Source organism: Myxozyma melibiosi, assembly GCF_037950935.1.
Source record: "Myxozyma melibiosi strain Phaff 52-87 chromosome Unknown BZA70scaffold_14, whole genome shotgun sequence".
NCBI lineage: Eukaryota > Fungi > Ascomycota > Lipomycetes > Lipomycetales > Lipomycetaceae > Myxozyma > Myxozyma melibiosi.
The window spans coordinates 108,325-125,832 of NW_027042928.1; the positions used below are offsets into that span (position 1 = coordinate 108,325).

The 17,508-nt window shown below is 51.9% G+C and overlaps 4 protein-coding genes across 4 annotated transcripts; 2 read left to right on the plus strand and 2 right to left on the minus strand.

Moving 5' to 3' along the window:
* Positions 1-394: 394 nt before the first annotated feature.
* On the minus strand, positions 395-1,171 carry BZA70DRAFT_291727 (uncharacterized protein; the record flags this gene model as incomplete). The annotated part of the gene is made up of 1 exon (XM_064914325.1): positions 395-1,171. The coding sequence occupies one exon, from the start codon at positions 1,169-1,171 to the stop codon at positions 395-397; it is 777 nt and encodes a 258-aa protein (XP_064765952.1).
* Positions 1,172-1,834: 663 nt separating this feature from the next.
* Positions 1,835-3,982, plus strand: BZA70DRAFT_260826 (glycoside hydrolase family 31 protein). Its single transcript, XM_064910886.1, has 2 exons — positions 1,835-2,805; positions 2,860-3,982. The coding sequence occupies exons 1-2, from the start codon at positions 1,920-1,922 to the stop codon at positions 3,957-3,959; spliced, it is 1,986 nt and encodes a 661-aa protein (XP_064765953.1). The 5' UTR covers positions 1,835-1,919; the 3' UTR covers positions 3,960-3,982.
* A 12-nt stretch (positions 3,983-3,994) lies between these two features.
* BZA70DRAFT_86937 (uncharacterized protein) lies at positions 3,995-11,387 on the minus strand. The gene is made up of 10 exons (XM_064915493.1): positions 11,003-11,387; positions 10,824-10,949; positions 10,674-10,769; positions 10,463-10,614; positions 10,261-10,400; positions 10,015-10,208; positions 9,521-9,948; positions 9,100-9,466; positions 8,960-9,046; positions 3,995-8,907 (listed from the first exon to the last, which is right to left on the minus strand). Exons 1-10 carry the CDS (start codon positions 11,303-11,305, stop codon positions 4,030-4,032), a joined length of 6,771 nt encoding a protein of 2,256 aa, XP_064765954.1. The 5' UTR covers positions 11,306-11,387; the 3' UTR covers positions 3,995-4,029.
* Positions 11,388-11,716: 329 nt separating this feature from the next.
* On the plus strand, positions 11,717-17,461 carry BZA70DRAFT_291730 (nuclear protein 96-domain-containing protein; the record flags this gene model as incomplete). Its single annotated transcript, XM_064914326.1, has 5 exons — positions 11,717-11,861; positions 11,922-12,020; positions 12,079-15,566; positions 15,626-16,933; positions 16,997-17,461. The coding sequence occupies 5 exons, from the start codon at positions 11,717-11,719 to the stop codon at positions 17,459-17,461; spliced, it is 5,505 nt and encodes a 1,834-aa protein (XP_064765955.1).
* Between the last annotated feature and the right edge of the window lie 47 nt (positions 17,462-17,508).

Here is a 17,508-nt window from a genome sequence, read left to right on the forward strand (position 1 = left end):
AACGTAGACTTCTCAACTGTATCTAAATAGTAGACAGGAGTATTTGACCGCTAGTAGAATCCCATTCGGGGTCGAGGGTCGCGATCATTGACTAGTTTTGCTGGACTCAATAGAGTGAGCTGGGATTTGTTTGTGAGAATACGTCGGCTTTCAAAGGAGGGTTTAGAGGTGTTTTCAGAAGAGGGAGGAGGAGGTGGTGGTGGTGGAGTCTAGTTCTGCATTCTGTATGAGTAGACTGCTGTTCAACAGCTGACGCTATTTGTTTCCTATAGTCGCGATAATTGATAATGAATGATGTAACGAAGAACTGGAGCTCCTTGAATCAGCACAAAATAGCAAACAAATGACTGCAGCAACAAACAATAGAGACTCTTGCAGGACAAGCAAACCCACTTCACAAATTCTTCAAGCCTGACTTGAATAGGGCGAATTCCTGGTTTGGTCGACCTAAATAACCGTGGAGACGACTGTCGCCATCGGTCTTGAAATTAAGACACGGAGTGAACAAGAAACCAAGCAGTGCACCCTCGTCATTCTCATCTAGAGAGAAGTTCTTGGTAATCGCACCGTCATCCTTTGGGGCTCGGGCTATAGTCTGAGCGGGTGTACCAGAATTTGTTGCGACGAAGCGCTCGCAGTTGACATGTCTTGAGAACATGAACTGATACTTTTTCCACCAGTTTTGGATAGATTCATTATACTCAGCAATCGTGTCCTCTGAATCTTTGATTTGAATGAATCCAAACTCTTCAAGAATGCTGTCTGGCAACTGAAACTCCGCAGATGCAAAGGTGTCATAATCGATCGCGAGAATGCTCATGTAGCGAATAGCAGACTCCACGTTGAGCTGTTTTGCGGTTGCCAGGATTTCAGAAGCGTCAGAGTCGTTATCGAAAGTAGGTAGACGCAATCGATGTTGACTGTCCCCCACAGTAACTTGAACTGGCTCGCGAGTTACTGAGCTATTGTATTTTTCTTTGACCAAATACCTCATATCGTCGAAAGAATCCTGATCTTTCCATAACGGAACGGCTGTAGAGTCGGGGTGAGAGGTGCGATAGACCCAAGTCTGGACGGTGTGGGTGGCGTTATTGATGACCACACGACCTTGATCAGTAGAGTAGTCGCCTATGATGTGTAAGACAGCGGCGACGGAGGGAGGGATATCCATAGGATGGCGAAGTACTGCTCAGAAGGCACCAAGACCATATTTCCCTGACGTCGCACACAAGAGCTGCCCTGCGCAGTTACTTCTCGTATTCTAACTTACTATTAAAAGCACTATTTTTATTGACAATACAGAACATAACACAGAAGATCCAGTGAACAGATACACAGAATAGCACAGAGTTGGTGAGATTACCGACGACTTGATTGCCGAGTCGGAGGAGCTGCGGCTTATGTTGATATGAATAACGGTCTGGAGGAGGTTAAGGAGAGTCGAAGATGAGTTTGATTGAGGATGAGTTGAGGAGAGATGATGAGGAGGACGAGTTGAGAATAAGATTGAGAACTGTTGTTGTATTGTTGTTGTTGTTGTTGTGTTGATACTTGAAGAGTGAGAATATTGTCGAGGTGGATATCTGTTCTCCGCCTCTTCTCTTTCTCTGCTCTCTTCTCTTCTCCTCTTCTTCTCCTCTTCACCGTCCTCTTCTCCTCCTCGTCTTTTTCTTCGTTTTCGTCTTCTATTCTTTTCTTCCTCTTCTCCGCTCCTCTCATCTAATGCAGCTCCCCGGTCAACTGACACCGGATAAATCCTGCCTGCAAATAAATTAAGTCTCCTCCACTTTAGCCGGAATCCTCCCCGGCATCGCGCCCCGTCTCCCCGCCATTTCCCCATATTTAACGTCTACGCATCCTCCTTCTGTCATTCTGTTCTTCTGCTCTGTATCCTGTGCTCTGACTCCACCGCAATTGCAATGATCTCCTCCTCCGACAACAAACTTATCTACCGCCACGACGCTGAGCATCTCTCCATCGAGCCATGGGGTGCAAACGCCCTCCGCATCCGCTCCTCAAAGACTCAGGCTCAGACTGAACCCTCCAATGACTGGGCTCTTCTTCCTCCCTCTTCTACCTCTGCCACCGCTGAGGTCTCTTCATCCGGCGGAACTGTCACCAACGGCAAAATCTCTGCTACTATCTCCCCGCGCGGAAAACTCATGGTCTACAACTCCGCCGGCAAAATCCTACTCGAAGAGTACGCCCGCAACCGCAACGACGTGCAGGATCCAAAGTGTTCGGCGCTTTGCGTTGACGCTCGCGAGTTCAGACCGATCCCGGGTACCGAAAACTACCATCTCACCCTGCGCTTCGAGTCTCTCGATCCCCACGAGAAAATCTACGGTATGGGCCAGTACCAGCAGCCGTACCTTGATCTCAAGGGTCTCGATATCGAGCTCGCGCACCGAAACTCGCAGGCGTCCGTTCCCTTTGCGCTCTCGTCCCGCGGCTACGGGTTCTTATGGAACAACCCCGGCGTGGGCCGCGCCGTGTTTGGCAAAAACATAATGTCGTTCGAAGCCTACTCGACCACCACTCTCGACTACTGGGTCGTCGCCGGGGACTCTCCCGCCGAGATCGAAGAGGCATACGCAAAAGCCACCGGCACCGTGCCAATGATGCCCGAGTACGGACTCGGGTTTTGGCAGTGCAAGCTCAGGTACCAGACCCAGGACGAGCTGCTGACGGTCGCGCGCGAGTACAAGAAGCGTAACCTGCCTATCGACCTTATCGTCATTGATTTCTTTCACTGGCCGAAGCAGGGAGAGTGGAAGTTTGATCCTACGTACTGGCCTGATCCAGGTAAGCTATTCATTATCACACTCTTCTGTTCTATTCAGACTAACATCCGTATAGACGCCATGGTTGACGAACTGAAAAGCCTAAACATCGAGCTCATGGTCTCCATCTGGCCCACCGTCGACTACCGATCCGAGAACTTTGACGAAATGCTCGAGAACGGCTACCTCATCCGCACCGATCGCGGCTTCCGCATCGGCATGGATTTTCAGGGCAACACTGTCCATTTCGACGCGACCAACCCCGGCGCCCGCAAGTACGTCTGGGACAAGGCAAAAAAGAATTACTTTGCAAAGGGGATCAAGACCTTTTGGCTTGATGAAGCCGAGCCGGAGTATAGCGTCTACGATTTTGATAATTATAGATACTTCCTGGGGAGTAACCTGTCCGTGGGTAACATCTACCCCCGCGACTATGCTCGGGCATTTTACGAAGGTCAGGAAAGCGAGGGACAAACGAATATCGTCAATCTCCTCCGCTGCGCATGGGCAGGCAGCCAGCGCTACGGTGCGCTCGTCTGGTCCGGCGACATTGCATCCTCATGGTCTTCCCTGCGCGATCAGTTCGCCGCCGGACTCAACATGGGCATCGCCGGGATCCCGTGGTGGACGACCGACATCGGCGGGTTCCACGGCGGCGACCCCACCGACGACAAATTCAAGGAACTATTTGTGCGCTGGTTCCAATGGGGCGCGTTCTGCCCCGTCATGCGTCTTCACGGCGACCGCTTCCCGCAGCAGCCGCAGCTCGGCACCACCGGCGGCGCGACCTGTCTCTCGGGCGCCGACAACGAAGTGTGGAGTTATGGCGAGCAGGTGTACGAGATTTGCAAGAAGTACATGTTTATCCGCGAAAAGCTGCGGGATTATACGCGCGAGCTGATGGCGGCGGCGCATGAAAAGGGCACGCCAGTCATGAGAACTTTGTTTTACGAGTTTCCGGACGATAAGCAGGCGTGGGAGATCGAGGACGAGTATATGTACGGATACAAGTACCTTGTCAGTCCTGTGCTGTTTCCGGGGGTCAAAACTAGAAAGGTGTATTTGCCGGTGGGGAGTAAGTGGAAGGAGTTTGAGGGGGAGAAGGAGTTTGAAGGCGGCCAGACCATCGAGGTTGATCTTCAGATCGAGTCCATGCCTGTTTTTGAAAAGATCTAAGTCCCGCTAGTTATATATAAATACTATCAATATGCTATTAAGTGGATAAAAATCATGCAATAAAAATACATCAAGTCACAATCGTCCTCATCAAACTATCCAACATCCGTAACCCATAAAACTCCGCCACCTTCCGATACACATTCAACCGCTTCCTAATCTCCTCCGGCGACATACTAAGCTCCCACTCTCCCGAACACACGCAGTACTCTGACAAGTTATCCTCTTTGATCTGCTTGCATTTCGAGCACCGCAGGTCCTGCGTCTGATAACTCGTCACGACCGACATCACGTCGCTGATCATGCGCTCTTCGATCGCGAGCCGGTTGAAGTCGCGAGCGCAGTGTTTGCATCTCCAAGAGATATTGCGCTGCTGCTGCTGCTCGGTGCCAGAAGAAGAGTCGAGATCGAGAGGCATTAATTTCTCGTCGCGGCAGAAATCAAGCTCGGATTCAAGCGAGCACGAGGTGCAGATCTGGCTGAGTTTTAACGACGTGCTCGGGTTCTTGAACACGCCCGCGTCGCTAAACTCTTTGACTTCGAATAACGCCAGCAAATCTCTTCGCACGACGCGCACCTCGAGGTTTAGCTCCCGCACCAGACTGAACACCGCGCACAAGCTCTTGACGAGTTCGAGTGTGGGGTTTGTTAGTTTGAGGTGTGAGCCTGGAAGCGTGGGGAACTTGTAAATCGCGCTCGCCACCTCGTCTTCCGAGGCCGTGGCGTCGATCTGGCGACGTAAGAGGTGCGTCATCCGTTTTTTCAGCTGCTTCTGAAGCGATAGCATCGTGCCCTTTGCGAAAAACTCGTCGTCGCCGCGACCGATCCCGCGCAGCTGCGTCGCCCGCGGAGTTCCGCTCGAGACCGAGGGGTTGAACTCGTTTGTCTTTGCGGTGTGCATGAGCTCGAGAAAGTCCTCGACCCAGACAGAGAACTCGTTCTGCAGCATCTCTGGCAGGAAACTCTTGATGTGCCAGTTCATCACCAAACTGTACGTCTGCAGCGCGGACTCGTTCGCAATCTCCGTGCACGCAAATCCACCGTAGTTGACGTCGTCCATCCACAGCAGGTAGTCCCAGTACTGCGTAATCTTGAGCTCGAGGAAATTGAACAACGGTTTCGCGCAAATCGATTTCACGACATACTGCGCGTAAGAGTACGCGTTGCCCACCACCGCCTTGCTCGTCTTGATCACCAGCTTATCCTGCTGCGCGTGCACAACCTGCGACCCCACCCTTCTGAACTCCGCCAGCAGCTGCAAAAACGCCTTGCGCGACAGATTCCGCACGTGGTACTGCAGCACGGGGTCAAACAGGTGCGACTCGGCGCTCGACACCCAGAGCACAAAGTTATTTACCATCTCGTCCGCGTGCTTGTCCTGCGCCAACGCTTCTTCCCACCACTGCTTGACGAGGTCGCGCAGGACAGCGATCGCGGGCGCGGACGACGCGTTCTCCATAAACGAGAGACTCGCGCCGTCGCCTGCGGCGCCGGTACTGCTGTTGTCAGTCCCTTCCATCTCGTTGATCAGCGCCGACGTCAGAACGGTGTTGATGACGAGATTCTGCACCGAGATGTCGATACACACGTCCTCGTACGAGCTCGCGTTGTTGATCACCGGCATCTCGAGGTTCTCCGTGATCAGCAGCGACTGGTCTTTTTCGCGCCCGCCAAGGTCTGGAAACGGCGTAGGCGACCACCACAGAATCACGCCTGCTTCCTGCAACTTGCGCGCGTACTGCACGTCAATCACCAGCCGCGTATCATCCGGCTTGAGGTTTCCGAGCGGGATATTAGCGTACCGCGCCATCTCCGTCATCTTTGCGATCCGCCCACCCAGACCAAGGAAGTGCAGCACGATCCGGCGCGCAAGCGGAAGCTGCCATCCCAGAGGCGGCAACGAGAGATCGGCCTGCGAGGGCGCGAACCGAAGCACTGGCATCTCGCGCACGACCGCAAAATCCCGCTCGATAGCCCGCGCGTGCGGACTCATGAGCGCGAGAACCGCCTGGTTGCTGCTGTCGGAGTAGAGCTTGAGCAGCCGCGCAGAGACGGCGCGTTTGGTCCGCTTGAGGCTCGAATGCTGGTCGACGTTGAACTTTAGCGTCTCTGGCGGTTTAAAGGCAGCAGACTGGGTTTGTAGTCGGGATGCCATTTCGTCAAATTGGGTCTTGTAGACGGTCTCGAGATTGGGGAAAGGTTGCTGCTGGCGCGAGCTGGACTCGTAGACAAAGATGTCCGCTTGCTCGTCAAAGGACGAGAAGATGGCAAAGATCTGACGGTCGCCGGAGACCACATGATACAAAAACACGACGCGGAGCGCGACCGAGTTCAGGTACTCTTGGTTCGCGGGACATTTGACCAGCGACGAGACCTCAAACCCAAACTCGAGACCCTTACCGAGCACGCCTTTTTTCTCCATGTTGATCTGGCATGAGTTTCCAAAATCGAGCACGAACCGGGTGGCGTTGTCGATGTGGCCTTCGTAAACGCCCGCGACGGATTGGTGCGTGAATATGCTGGTCACTTTTTGGCACTCGGCCGCGTAGAACTCGTCTTTCATCGTCAGCCTGAACAGGCGCGGAGAACTGCTTCCGTTCGGAAGCGTGCGGTTGACTTTCTCGACCGTCATGTCGGTCACCTTGAGATCTGGGAAATCGTCGTCTTTGAAATCGACGTAGACCTTGCGATCGACTTTGATCGTCACGCTCTGGATCCGTCCAGTGATCATCACCCAGCACTTGAGCACACCAGGCGTTTCAGACTCGGTTATTTGCAAGATCTGCCATTCCTTGCCATACCGCTTCTCAGCCTGGTTCTTCAAAAAGCTCGTGACCTCGCCCGCATTCGCACGGTGCGACACCGTGCTGTCGCCAAACAGATGCTTCCGCCGCTCACGCGCTTGCCGCTGGATCTTCCACTTTTTCTTCATATAGCCCAGCCAGCCCACGTAGTCGGTGTTAATATCTGGCTGCACGAGCGGAAGCGAGGCGAACAGCGCTTCGGTGTCGTCCTCGTTCTTTGCGTTGACTTGGTTCTGCTTGCGCTTGGAAACGACTTTTGCTACCGAGCCGCGGGCTTTTGTCGCTGCCGAGACGGCGGCGGCGGAGGTTGCTGTCACGAGCGTAAGATCTTCGAGGTCGCAAATTGGTTGTAAAGGCGCTTTGTTTGTCACGTCCTCGAGCGGCTTGGTCTTGAAGACGTCAAGGGAGGTCTGCTTGCCGCTCTGTAAGCGCTGGATGCGCTTGTGCAGCCAGTCTGGGTGTTCGACGCGCGGAACCGGATTGGGGACTTTCTGCAACGCGGCCGGGATCGTGATGATCTTCTGAATCACAGACGCAAGTCGCTCGCGGTAATATCCCCAGTCGATCAAATCACGAGGGTCGAACTCGGTCAGCGACGGATCCTTGAGCCAGCGCCGCAGGAAATGACTCTTGATCGACTCCTCGGCTGAAAAGATTGCGACCGGGATAGCGCGCTCGGTCACGGGCGCGGATTTCGGTTTCTCGGAAATGATGTACTTGCAGTTCAGACCTTTGTCTTTAACCATTTGTTCGCCCAGAAACTCGGCCAGCCGTTTTGCGGTCGAGATCGAGGTTGATTTCTGACTGCCGTAGTCTTCGAGTGCGCGCGACATACTTCTGTTTTCGCAAATGAGGTCGATAAGTTCGTCGTCCGCGAGAGTGACGCCCTTTGAATCCAGCACGTCGAGCCAGCGATCAGACACCTTTGCGACGCTCGCATAGCATTCCTCGAGCGATGAGCCGTCGAGGAAAACCTTGAAGATCTGCGACTGGAAGATTTTGATTAGCCGAAGTTCTCCTCGGCGTTTGACTTCGAAACCCTTGAGTTCGGCCAGCGAGCCGTCGTCGTTGAAGACTGCGTAGCGCTTTTTGAGGTTTTTGTCTTCTTCCTTGGAGGTCGGGAGGATCATTGCTCGGTAAGGTCCGTCGACTTCAAAGAAAATACTGTTCTCGCTCTTGACTTCGTACTTGAACTTTTCCGGATCCACGAGCGTCTGATACTGGTTGTTGGTAAACTTGTCGTGCACGAGATGATTGAGCATCGCGCACGGATAAGACATAAAAACCTTTCCACCGTCTTTCAGCTTGAACAGAAAGTTCTCGGGGAACGACTTTGGCAGAATACACCAGATACCATCAGTATCAAGCTCGAGCGGCCGTCCGATCTTCTCCACAAGCGCGCGAGCCATCTGAATGATCGTAGCGCCAGTAAGACAGGTAACACCCGCCATCTCCATCGAGTACCAGCGCGAGCCCTTGCGCATGACGTAGCCGTAGAAAGAGTTGAGAATGACCTTGTGAGCGAGCTGCAGCGAGTCGTAAAGAATGACCATCTTCTTTGCCTCTTCGCGCGCAAACGCGTCGCCCCTGTCGACTTTCTCAAGATTACGCTTCCACAGCTTTTGCTGGTTCTTGTACTCATACCGACGGTCGCGGAAATCGCGCACGGTGTCGGCGTAAAACGGGTTCTCGCGCTGACAGATGATTGCCTCTTTCTCAATCGTCTTTGTCTCTTTGATTTTGTGGTACACCTTGCGCGAGTAATCAGACAGCCGCTTTTTGACCAGCGCGTTTTGCTCCGACATTGGCAGATCGGCAAACGCTCGCGGCGGTTGATTGGGATATCTTCCCGGGAACTTCTCGCCCTGCAAAGTCCGGCGGATCATGTTGTACTCGTCCTTCTTTGCGGGGAAGAATTCGCCTCGCCAGGACCAGGGCAGTCTGCGGTCGCAGTTCTTGCCGGGCCGGTTGAAGTCGCAGGTCGCGCAGTCGGCTTCGGTTACCATCGAGTCAGGCTGGAGTCGGTTTGTGATCATGATGTTGGGGTACATTGAGGAGACGTCAAGATGGTAGATCAAAGGGCACTCTTTGCGTTTGTGGGTTTCTTTCAGCTCTTGTAGTTTGGAGGCAATTTGCTCGCGGATCTAGAAAGTGTGTGAGTCGGTGCATCGGGAGAGTTAACGAAGTCATACATACCTCATCATAGTTGGTCACATCCTCTAGCTTTTTCTTTGATTCGACCTCAATGGTGAACTTCAGTGCATCATCCAACTCATCCAGCAGCTACACAATACATGTTAGGATACGCCTTAGATCTTAATCCATGGCACACTCACCCTATCGATAGTCTTTGGATCAACATCAAAATTCGTTGGGATGTCACTCCTGAAGACACCGGCCTCCAAACTCTCAACATGTCCTCCGACATAAGTCTCACTCTCGAGCAAATGGCCCTCATAAAATCTCTCATCGGCTTCTTTGTGCTTGTTTGGTAGCACAATGTTGCCTTGGTACGCCTGGACCATCAGCAGCATCTCGCAAAGTGTTCCTGTGCCCTTCCGCAGAACCTCGTCTGGGTTGAGTGGGATAATATTGCACAGCGAGAAAATGAAGGGGTGGACGTATTTCATATACAGATAGTAAGTTGCGACGGCATCGGAAACAGAGTATTCTGACAGAATTTGGGGATGCTCGGACGCGTATCTGTACAGGATTGTTAGTTCTACTCTTAAGAAATAGTGCGCAGTTGGTGCGTACCTTGTCATCAACTCTGGATCTAGCTCTTTGGGGTCATAACCCATCTTCGCCGTCGTGACAGCCTTCAGGCCCTGACTACCCTGCGGCAGATATGAATCTCGCTTCACCCATCTAAACGCGTCCATATGGCAGCAGTACGAGGACTTGTACTCATCCTCGCTATCCTTTTGGAATCCGATCTCTCGGTACATATCAATCCCGTGAACCTTTGCACGTCCCTCGACAAACGGCCAGTCAAAGAAATCTCCGTTGTAGGTCACGATGACGGTTGGTCTGGCATCTTGGATATGGGAGAAGAACCGCTCGAGAAGAGCCTTTTCGTCTTTTTCGTTGAAGATTGTGAAAATGCCCTCGTACTCTGGTTTTGGTGTATATTCGAAATCGTCAATGTCTTCAGATACAATCTCTCGATTTGTGATTAGAAATCCCTAAAAAATAAATCAATCGTCAGATTGTGCTTTCAAATCTCAGAAGGTCAAAAATGCGCATCGCACCATTCCGTCGATCATGTAAGAAATCATCATGATCTTGTCAATCTGAACATCAGGGAATTTAAGTGGCAGTTTGGTTGTTTCGATATCAAACGCCAGCACGATCGGATCCGGACGCGTCAGACGCTCAGGCATCTCTGTGATTTTGATCTCGCCGTGAACCGCTTCGACGGTGTACCATTTTCCAATTCGGATGTCTACCTTAGTGTTAGTATGTGTTTGACTTTTGCCATTTCAAGTCACTCATACCTTCGTCAATAGCGGTTCGCACATGATAAGGAACGTCGTATTCCCTGACTTCGGTGATGAAATCGGTGACATCGACTTCCTTCGAGGGCTTTGTCTGCGTGGAGAGTTCAGTGAACTCGTTGTCGAGTTCCATACCGCCGCTTTTAACGTTGTCAGCGTCATATATATTGCCGTAAAGTTTCTGAACAGCTGGAGCACTCACGTCATTGTATCCGCATATACGTCCATTGCGTCAAGCATCTTCCGATTCTTTTCCGCTAGCGGGAGCAGCTCGCGGCGAACGTTCAGAAGATTCTTGACATTTGCAAATACGATTTTGACAAACGTTCTTTTGTAACCGGCAATGTGGTTGGGCTGTCGATTCATTAATGGTTAGTGTTCATTGTAATATTTCGGAGAGAGATGCTACATACCATGCTCAGATCTTCTTTCACGACGCGCTGCGTGGTCTTCACTAAGCCCTCGTACTTTCGTCGAACGTATTCCTCGACGTCGGTCTCACGACCGCCCTATTCATACTGTCAGATAAGATTCCATGTCAGATCTATAGAGCTCACTCTTACCTTGCAGCCGATCAAAAAGTAAGGATCGAATCTCAAAACAGCTTTGAAATTCTCGCCGTCTTCACCGAGAAAGTAGTAGTTGACGGCCGCGGCGCCCTCTGTATCTTCACCTTCTTGGACAGATGTCTAAAAGCACAAGTTAGATGTATGGAAACAGTATAAACTACCGGAGAGCATACGCTGTGCATGTTGATCAGCCATCCCACTTTGGGTGGACCCATGTCATATAGATCAAACCCCATTTTCCGATCAATCTCAGCCTCCAGCTTCAACGCATCGAACGACTCCATAGTAGACGTCGCGTCTGTAGGCAGCGCCGACTGTCCAAAATACATTTGACTCGACTGGCTGCTGAATCCGCCGTTGTTTCCTTTGCCTCCAACTCTAGTATTGCTCGAAAAACGCGAGCCTCCGCGGCCAGAACTCGACGCGTAGCGCGTGTTGGACGGCCGGGAGTCGGGTCTTCTTTTAGCAAACGACATCTCGTCTCTTGCTTGCTGTTAGCCCAGATTATGTCTGTAGACGCGAAAAGAGAATGACGGTCGCGAGGGAGGTATTGTGGTCTGGGGGTGAAGCAGAGGACAGGAGGCAGAGGCGGATTCAATTAAGCTCGAGCACTTTGACGCGTCTGAACACCAACAATAAAGTTTAAGCACGTGCTAACTGTAAAATACAAGCAGCGAATATGCACGCACAAACGCGACAGTGGTTTCACATTTAAGTCAGGGCAAGGGTTTGGGACCTCGAAGGCGTCGCGTAACTTTTTCGAGTTTTTTTGATCTCAACCGCAATCCTCTGCTATCGGTCAATCTCTGTAGTCCTCTCTAAAGACATCGGACCTTCTGCATCAGCTGGAAAGAATCTGCTGCGGAGGGCCATAGACTAGAACAGCAATGTTTGGTCAGTCAAGCGGAACTGGATCCGCTTTTGGCGGCTTCAACAACAACAATAACAACACAAATCAACAGGCTCCCCTCTTCGGGAGCAACACGGCCTCTACGAATCCCGCATTTGGATCGACTACGTCAACCACTGGAGGTAGGTGATCCTTTTATGTATTTCTTGTTGTGCACTGTATTGACGTGGCTCTCTTGCAAGCCTTCGGCCAAACCAGTGCGTTCGGATCCAACACCGCTCCTGCAAGCGGTGGGCTGTTTGGTCAGAACAACAACACCAACAATCAATCGTCTGGATTCTGTAAGTCGTTCGGGTCGCGTTTGTACAATTGATCCGAAAACTGACTGGTTTCTTGTAGCTGGATTTGGCAATGCAGCCCGTCCAACCTTTGGTGCTGCATCGACTGGATTTGGTGGAAACGCGACGAATACCGGTGGTGGACTGTTTGGATCGACTCAGACCAACACGGCGAGCACCACCTCTCCCTTTGGCGGCAATAGTGCTTTTGGATCGACGAATAACACCACCAGTCCCTTTGGCCAAACCAACACTACGCCATCTAGCGGTGGCTTGTTCGGATCAGCAGCAGCGAAGCCTAGCTCTGCGTTTGGCGGGTTCGGCTCCACGTCCACGAATACCTCCCCTGCCGCTGGATTTGGTGGAAGCTTTGGGTCCGCTAATGGTGCTACGAATCAAGGAACTGCCTTGACTCCTTTCCAACCCCTGAAAGAGAAGGAGCCCACTTCGAATGTGACGAGTGTGTATCAGAGCATCTCTTGCATGCCCGCCTATCAAAAGTATTCGTTTGAGGAGCTTCGCGAGCAAGATTATGCTCAGGGCCGACGCTATGGAAACAGCACCGGTGCTGGTGCGTTTGGAAAACCTACTGGATTCGGATCCGGTACGTTCGGTCAAACTAATACTGGTTTCGGGCAAACAAACAACACTCCTGGTGGAAACGGTCTGTTTGGAAATGCCAACAATAACTCCCCTAGCACTACCGGTGGTTTTGGATCAACAGCATTCGGAGCTAACAACACCAATAACACCAACAACACTTCAGGTGGACTCTTTGGTCAGAAACCTGCAACCGGTGGGTTGTTTGGTAGCACGAATACAGGCAGCACTTCAGGTGGAATGTTTGGCAGCAACAATACCAGCAATGCTTTTGGCGCTACCAACAACACTACCTCGGCTCCGGCATTTGGACAAACCAACACCACTGGATCTGCTTTCGGAGGCGGATTTGGTGCGAACAATAACAACCAGCCCAAGCCTGCGTTCGGTGCCACAGGAACTACTGGAGGATTCGGAGGATTTGGGGCAAACAACACAGCTTCGGCTGCGCCCGCTTTCGGTGGTTCTACAGCTACTACGTTTGGTGCTCCTGCCGCTGGAGCTGCCGCTGGTACTGGTACTGGCTTATTTGGCAACACCAATACCAACACTGGATTCGGTCAGACCAACACGAGTACTACTCCAGCTTTCGGAGGATTTGGTGCTGCCAACAACAATGCCGCTGCCACCAGTCAGCCGTCGACGTTTGGAGGATTCGGAGCTACTGCAAACAATAACAATGCGGCTCAGACAAAGCCTGCATTTGGAGGCTTTGGAGCAGGAGGTTTCGGCTCAACGACCACCAATACCACATCGACTCCAATGTTTGGACAGTCCCAGAACAACCAGCAGAAGCCCGCCTTTGGTTTTGGCCAGACGCAACCCAATCAGCAACAGCCTGCTGCCGGTGGACTATTTGGTTCCAACAACACCACTCAACCTAGCACTGGAGGTCTGTTTGGAAGCGCCAATAACACCAACAATACGTCTGGTGGTTTGTTTGGTGCAAACAATAATACTCAGAGCTCTGGTGGACTCTTTGGCGCCAAGCCCCAAACAGGTGGTTTATTTTCGGCTGCTCAACCCCAGCAGAATAACGGCCTCTTTGGCGGAGGAGGATTGAATGCAGCTGGTGGTTTCGGCACCCAAAACAATTCCTCGATGTTTGGAAATTCTCAGCAGCAGGGCAATTCCATGTTTGGTGGATCGCAATTCGGAGGAGTCGGCGGACAGCAGCAGAACCCACTTCAGGCGTCCATTGACCAAAACCCGTTCGGAGCTAATCCGCTCTTCTCCTCTACCTCTGGACCAAACCAAAGCTCTCCTGGCCCGATTGCGACGCCCATCTCCAATGCCGCGCAAAAGAAGAAGCCTGCTTTACTGCCTACTTACAAGCTCTCGCCTCGTCCGGCATCAAGCCCGCGTCCAAAGTCGGCAAATGGTCGGTCGGCTTCCGGTAGTCTTTCGTCAGGCAGCGGCTCAAACGGTTCAGTTATGTCAAAGAGTCTGCTCTTTGATGGATTGGCAGACAAGGCAATTCTTTCTTCGGATGCTTTTAGCCCGCGTAATGATATCAGAAAGCTTGTGATTGATAAGCGGGTGACCGAGTCCGAGCTGCTTACGGGAGGCGGAGACCTCGGAAAGTTCAGTGCGACACCGTCTAAGGAACCAAAGGAAGTGCCGAAGCCGCGCGCGGTGCCAGAAATGAAGGAAACTACCACTAATGCACCTTCACTTTTTGCCAAGGCAGTTTCGGCTCCTGTCGAAAAGAAGGAGGAGCCTGCTACGCCTAACGTGACTGCGTCCACCGAGACGCCCGCCAGTTCATTGGCTAAACCTGCCGCCACCTTTGATAGCCCATCGTTTGACAACGATGGCTATTGGAGTTATCCCAGCCGGTTGGCACTGCGCAAGATGAGTCTCAAGGAGCTGTCCGAGGTTGCAGATTTTCAGGTGGGAAGAAAGGGCTATGGCGAGGTCAGCTTCAGCCGTCCTGTTGATCTCTCGACTTTTGCTCACCCGGAGCAGATTCCTGGACAGTACGTGATCTTTGGTAACAAGACTTGTGCGGTCTACCCTGATGATATCAACAAGCCCGAAGTCGGCAAGGGTCTTAATATCCCTGCGACGATCACTCTTGAGAACTGCTGGCCTATCAAGAAGGATACCAAAGAGCCCATTCTTGATCCTGACCATCCTGCTATTCCTCGTCATCTGCAGCGCCTAAAGTCCTATGCCGGTACGAAGTTTGTTACTTATATGGCTGATAAAGGAACTTGGGTGTTCACTGTTGAGCATTTCAGTGTTTGGGGTCTGGTTGACGACAGCGGTGATGAATATGACGAGACGGATGAGCCTGCTGAAGTCAAAATTCCCGAGTCCAACGTCCAGCCTATGTTACAGTTCCCAAAAGCTCCGCAGGAGACAGCTTTGTATGGATACTCGCCTATGAAGACCGACACTGCGCCGCTCGCAACGCCTCTGAGAAATATCTCTGAGGCAATGTCTTCGCCTGCTGAACTTGATGATTCACCAAGTGTGGCTAGGTTGCCTGGAGGATGGAACGCAAATTCTGGCATGTTCTCTGCTCAGCAGCCTTTTTTAGCCCGAGGGGACACCTTCAAGAATAGCCAACCTAACATCATGGCCGATGTTCGTTCTACTTACCACGATGAGGAAGAAGAGCAGACCTCGGACGAGGATAAGGAGGAAGTTCATGAGGAGGAAGAGGAAGGTGTCCCCGATGAAACTGGATCTGTAATTGGACCTGAGGATGAAGACTATGACGATTATGAAGGTGACGAAGAGTTGGTCGAGCCTGTGCATGTTGAGGTTGGCCAAGATTGGATCGAGCAGCTGAAGTTTGCAGAGAGACCGACGAGTCTGTGGAATGAAGCAGAGGCTACGAGAAATGCCTGGCTTGAGGATACAAAGTCCTCAAATCGACTGGGAGACGACAAGTTCACTTTCGCTGATCTTGATTCCGTCATCTTTGGAGGCGATCGATTTGTAAGTTTAATCCAAACAGAGTTTCAAGGTATCGAGTGCTAACAGGATTTATGATGCAGTTTGATGAAACAGAAGAAGCAGAGAGGCGTGCCAAGGAGGAGGAGGCGGAGGCTGCAGAGAAGAATGCTAGCAAGATTCTGTTTGCTCTTTCTGGAAAAGAGATTGTTCCTCGTTCGCCAGTTGAGGTTGCTATCCCATCCTCGGGTTTCGACTTTTTGCGCATACACTTGAACAACTCGGTGATCCGTTTCCGAGAAGCCGGTCTGCCTTTGTTCCAACCGAAGCCAGAGCTTACGTTTGTGGATGTCTACGAGTTCTACAATCGTTCGCTTGGAAGTGCTGAGGGTGTGAAGAATATCTGGAAGCTTGCGAGTATCCTGTTTGATGACGTTCGTATGGATGCTCAGCTGGTGAGCCCTTCTGCGGATCATCAGATTGCTGCGGAGTTGATTCGGAAGTCGATGCTATCTGAGTTCGTGGAGAGGCTTGCGGAGAAAAAAGTTTCCGACGACTTGCAAAGGCTGCCGCACGAGGAAGCAGTGTTTGTGCTGCTCTCCGGGCATCAGATCGAGCAGGCCTGTATTGAGCTGGTGAAGGACCGCAATCTTCACCTGGCGACTCTTGTTCCGCTGATTGGCGGCGACGCGGATTTTCGACGGGATATCAAGAATCAGATCAACGACTGGACGATGCGGCAGGTGCTGGCGCACGTGCCGCCTGCGATTCGTAAGATTTATGAGTTGATGTCTGGTAATACGTCGATTGCTAGCGGAAGTCAGGGATCGACGTTCGCGGAGGACAAAGTGCCGGAGATGTGTATTTCCAAGGGTCTGGACTGGATTCGCGCGTTTGGCTTACGCTTGTGGTACGAGATTTTCGAAGAAGATAGTATCGACAAAGCGGTGATTGCGTACGAGTCTGCGCTCAAGGTCAGTCCCGAGATCGCGTCTCCTTTGTCGGGATCGTCAAAGACAGATACGATGTATGAGTTACTCAAGCTCTACGCTGACAAGTCATACGCTATTGAGTCTGCCGTGATTCCAGCACGGCCGGATGGCGAAGCGCTGGATTTGTCAGTGACATGGCAGTTATTCAACATCTTGTTCCGAGTGAAATCGATCCGTTCTGTGAACGAGCAGACCGTGACGAGCGGAGACGGGCTTTGCGTTGACTTTGCGTATCAGCTTGAGAGTGCGGGAGAATGGACGTTTGCGATTTTTGTTCTCCTGCATATCGCAGACGTGAAGATATGCAAGACTGCTGTGCAGGATCTGTTGAATCGGCATGTTGAGGATATGGACGGCGCTGCGGAGAGTTTCCTTGTGGATACCTTGCGCGTGCCGAAGAAGATGATTTTGACTGCAAAGGTGAGTGTGGTTGTGTTTACAAGTTGGAAGAGTCTTCTTTGTGCTAACTTTTGTTTTTTCTAGGCGCTCTATGCTCATCGTGCCGATGAACCTGTTCAGGAAGCTCGCTATCTTCTTGACGCGGCGGAGTGGACGCAGGCACATGCCGTGATCATCCGAACCGTCGGTCCCAGGGCGATTATTTCAGAGGACTATGACTCTTTATTGTCGCTCCTCAGCCGATTTGAAGACGTCACTGAGATCCCAGGCTGGAACATTGGCGGGCAGATCTACCTCGACTATATCGCGGTGATGAAGTCGCAGCAGGTAGATATCTACGACGACGACGAAGACGACGAGAACGCGTCTGAGAATATCGAGGCGTGGTGGCCGAGACAGGTGCGAGGTATCCCGGTACAAGACGTGAGCCTGGAAGACTCTGTTGACCGGCTGCGGTCCAGTCTGCCGATGGCTGATACGGAAAGTCTGGGGTTCCATGCTATGGTTGCCGTGCAGGAGATGGCGAAGATTGTGGGAGTCGATGTGTAGAGGAGGAAGATGAGGGTGTATTGATATGAGAGCGAAAAGATGGATGT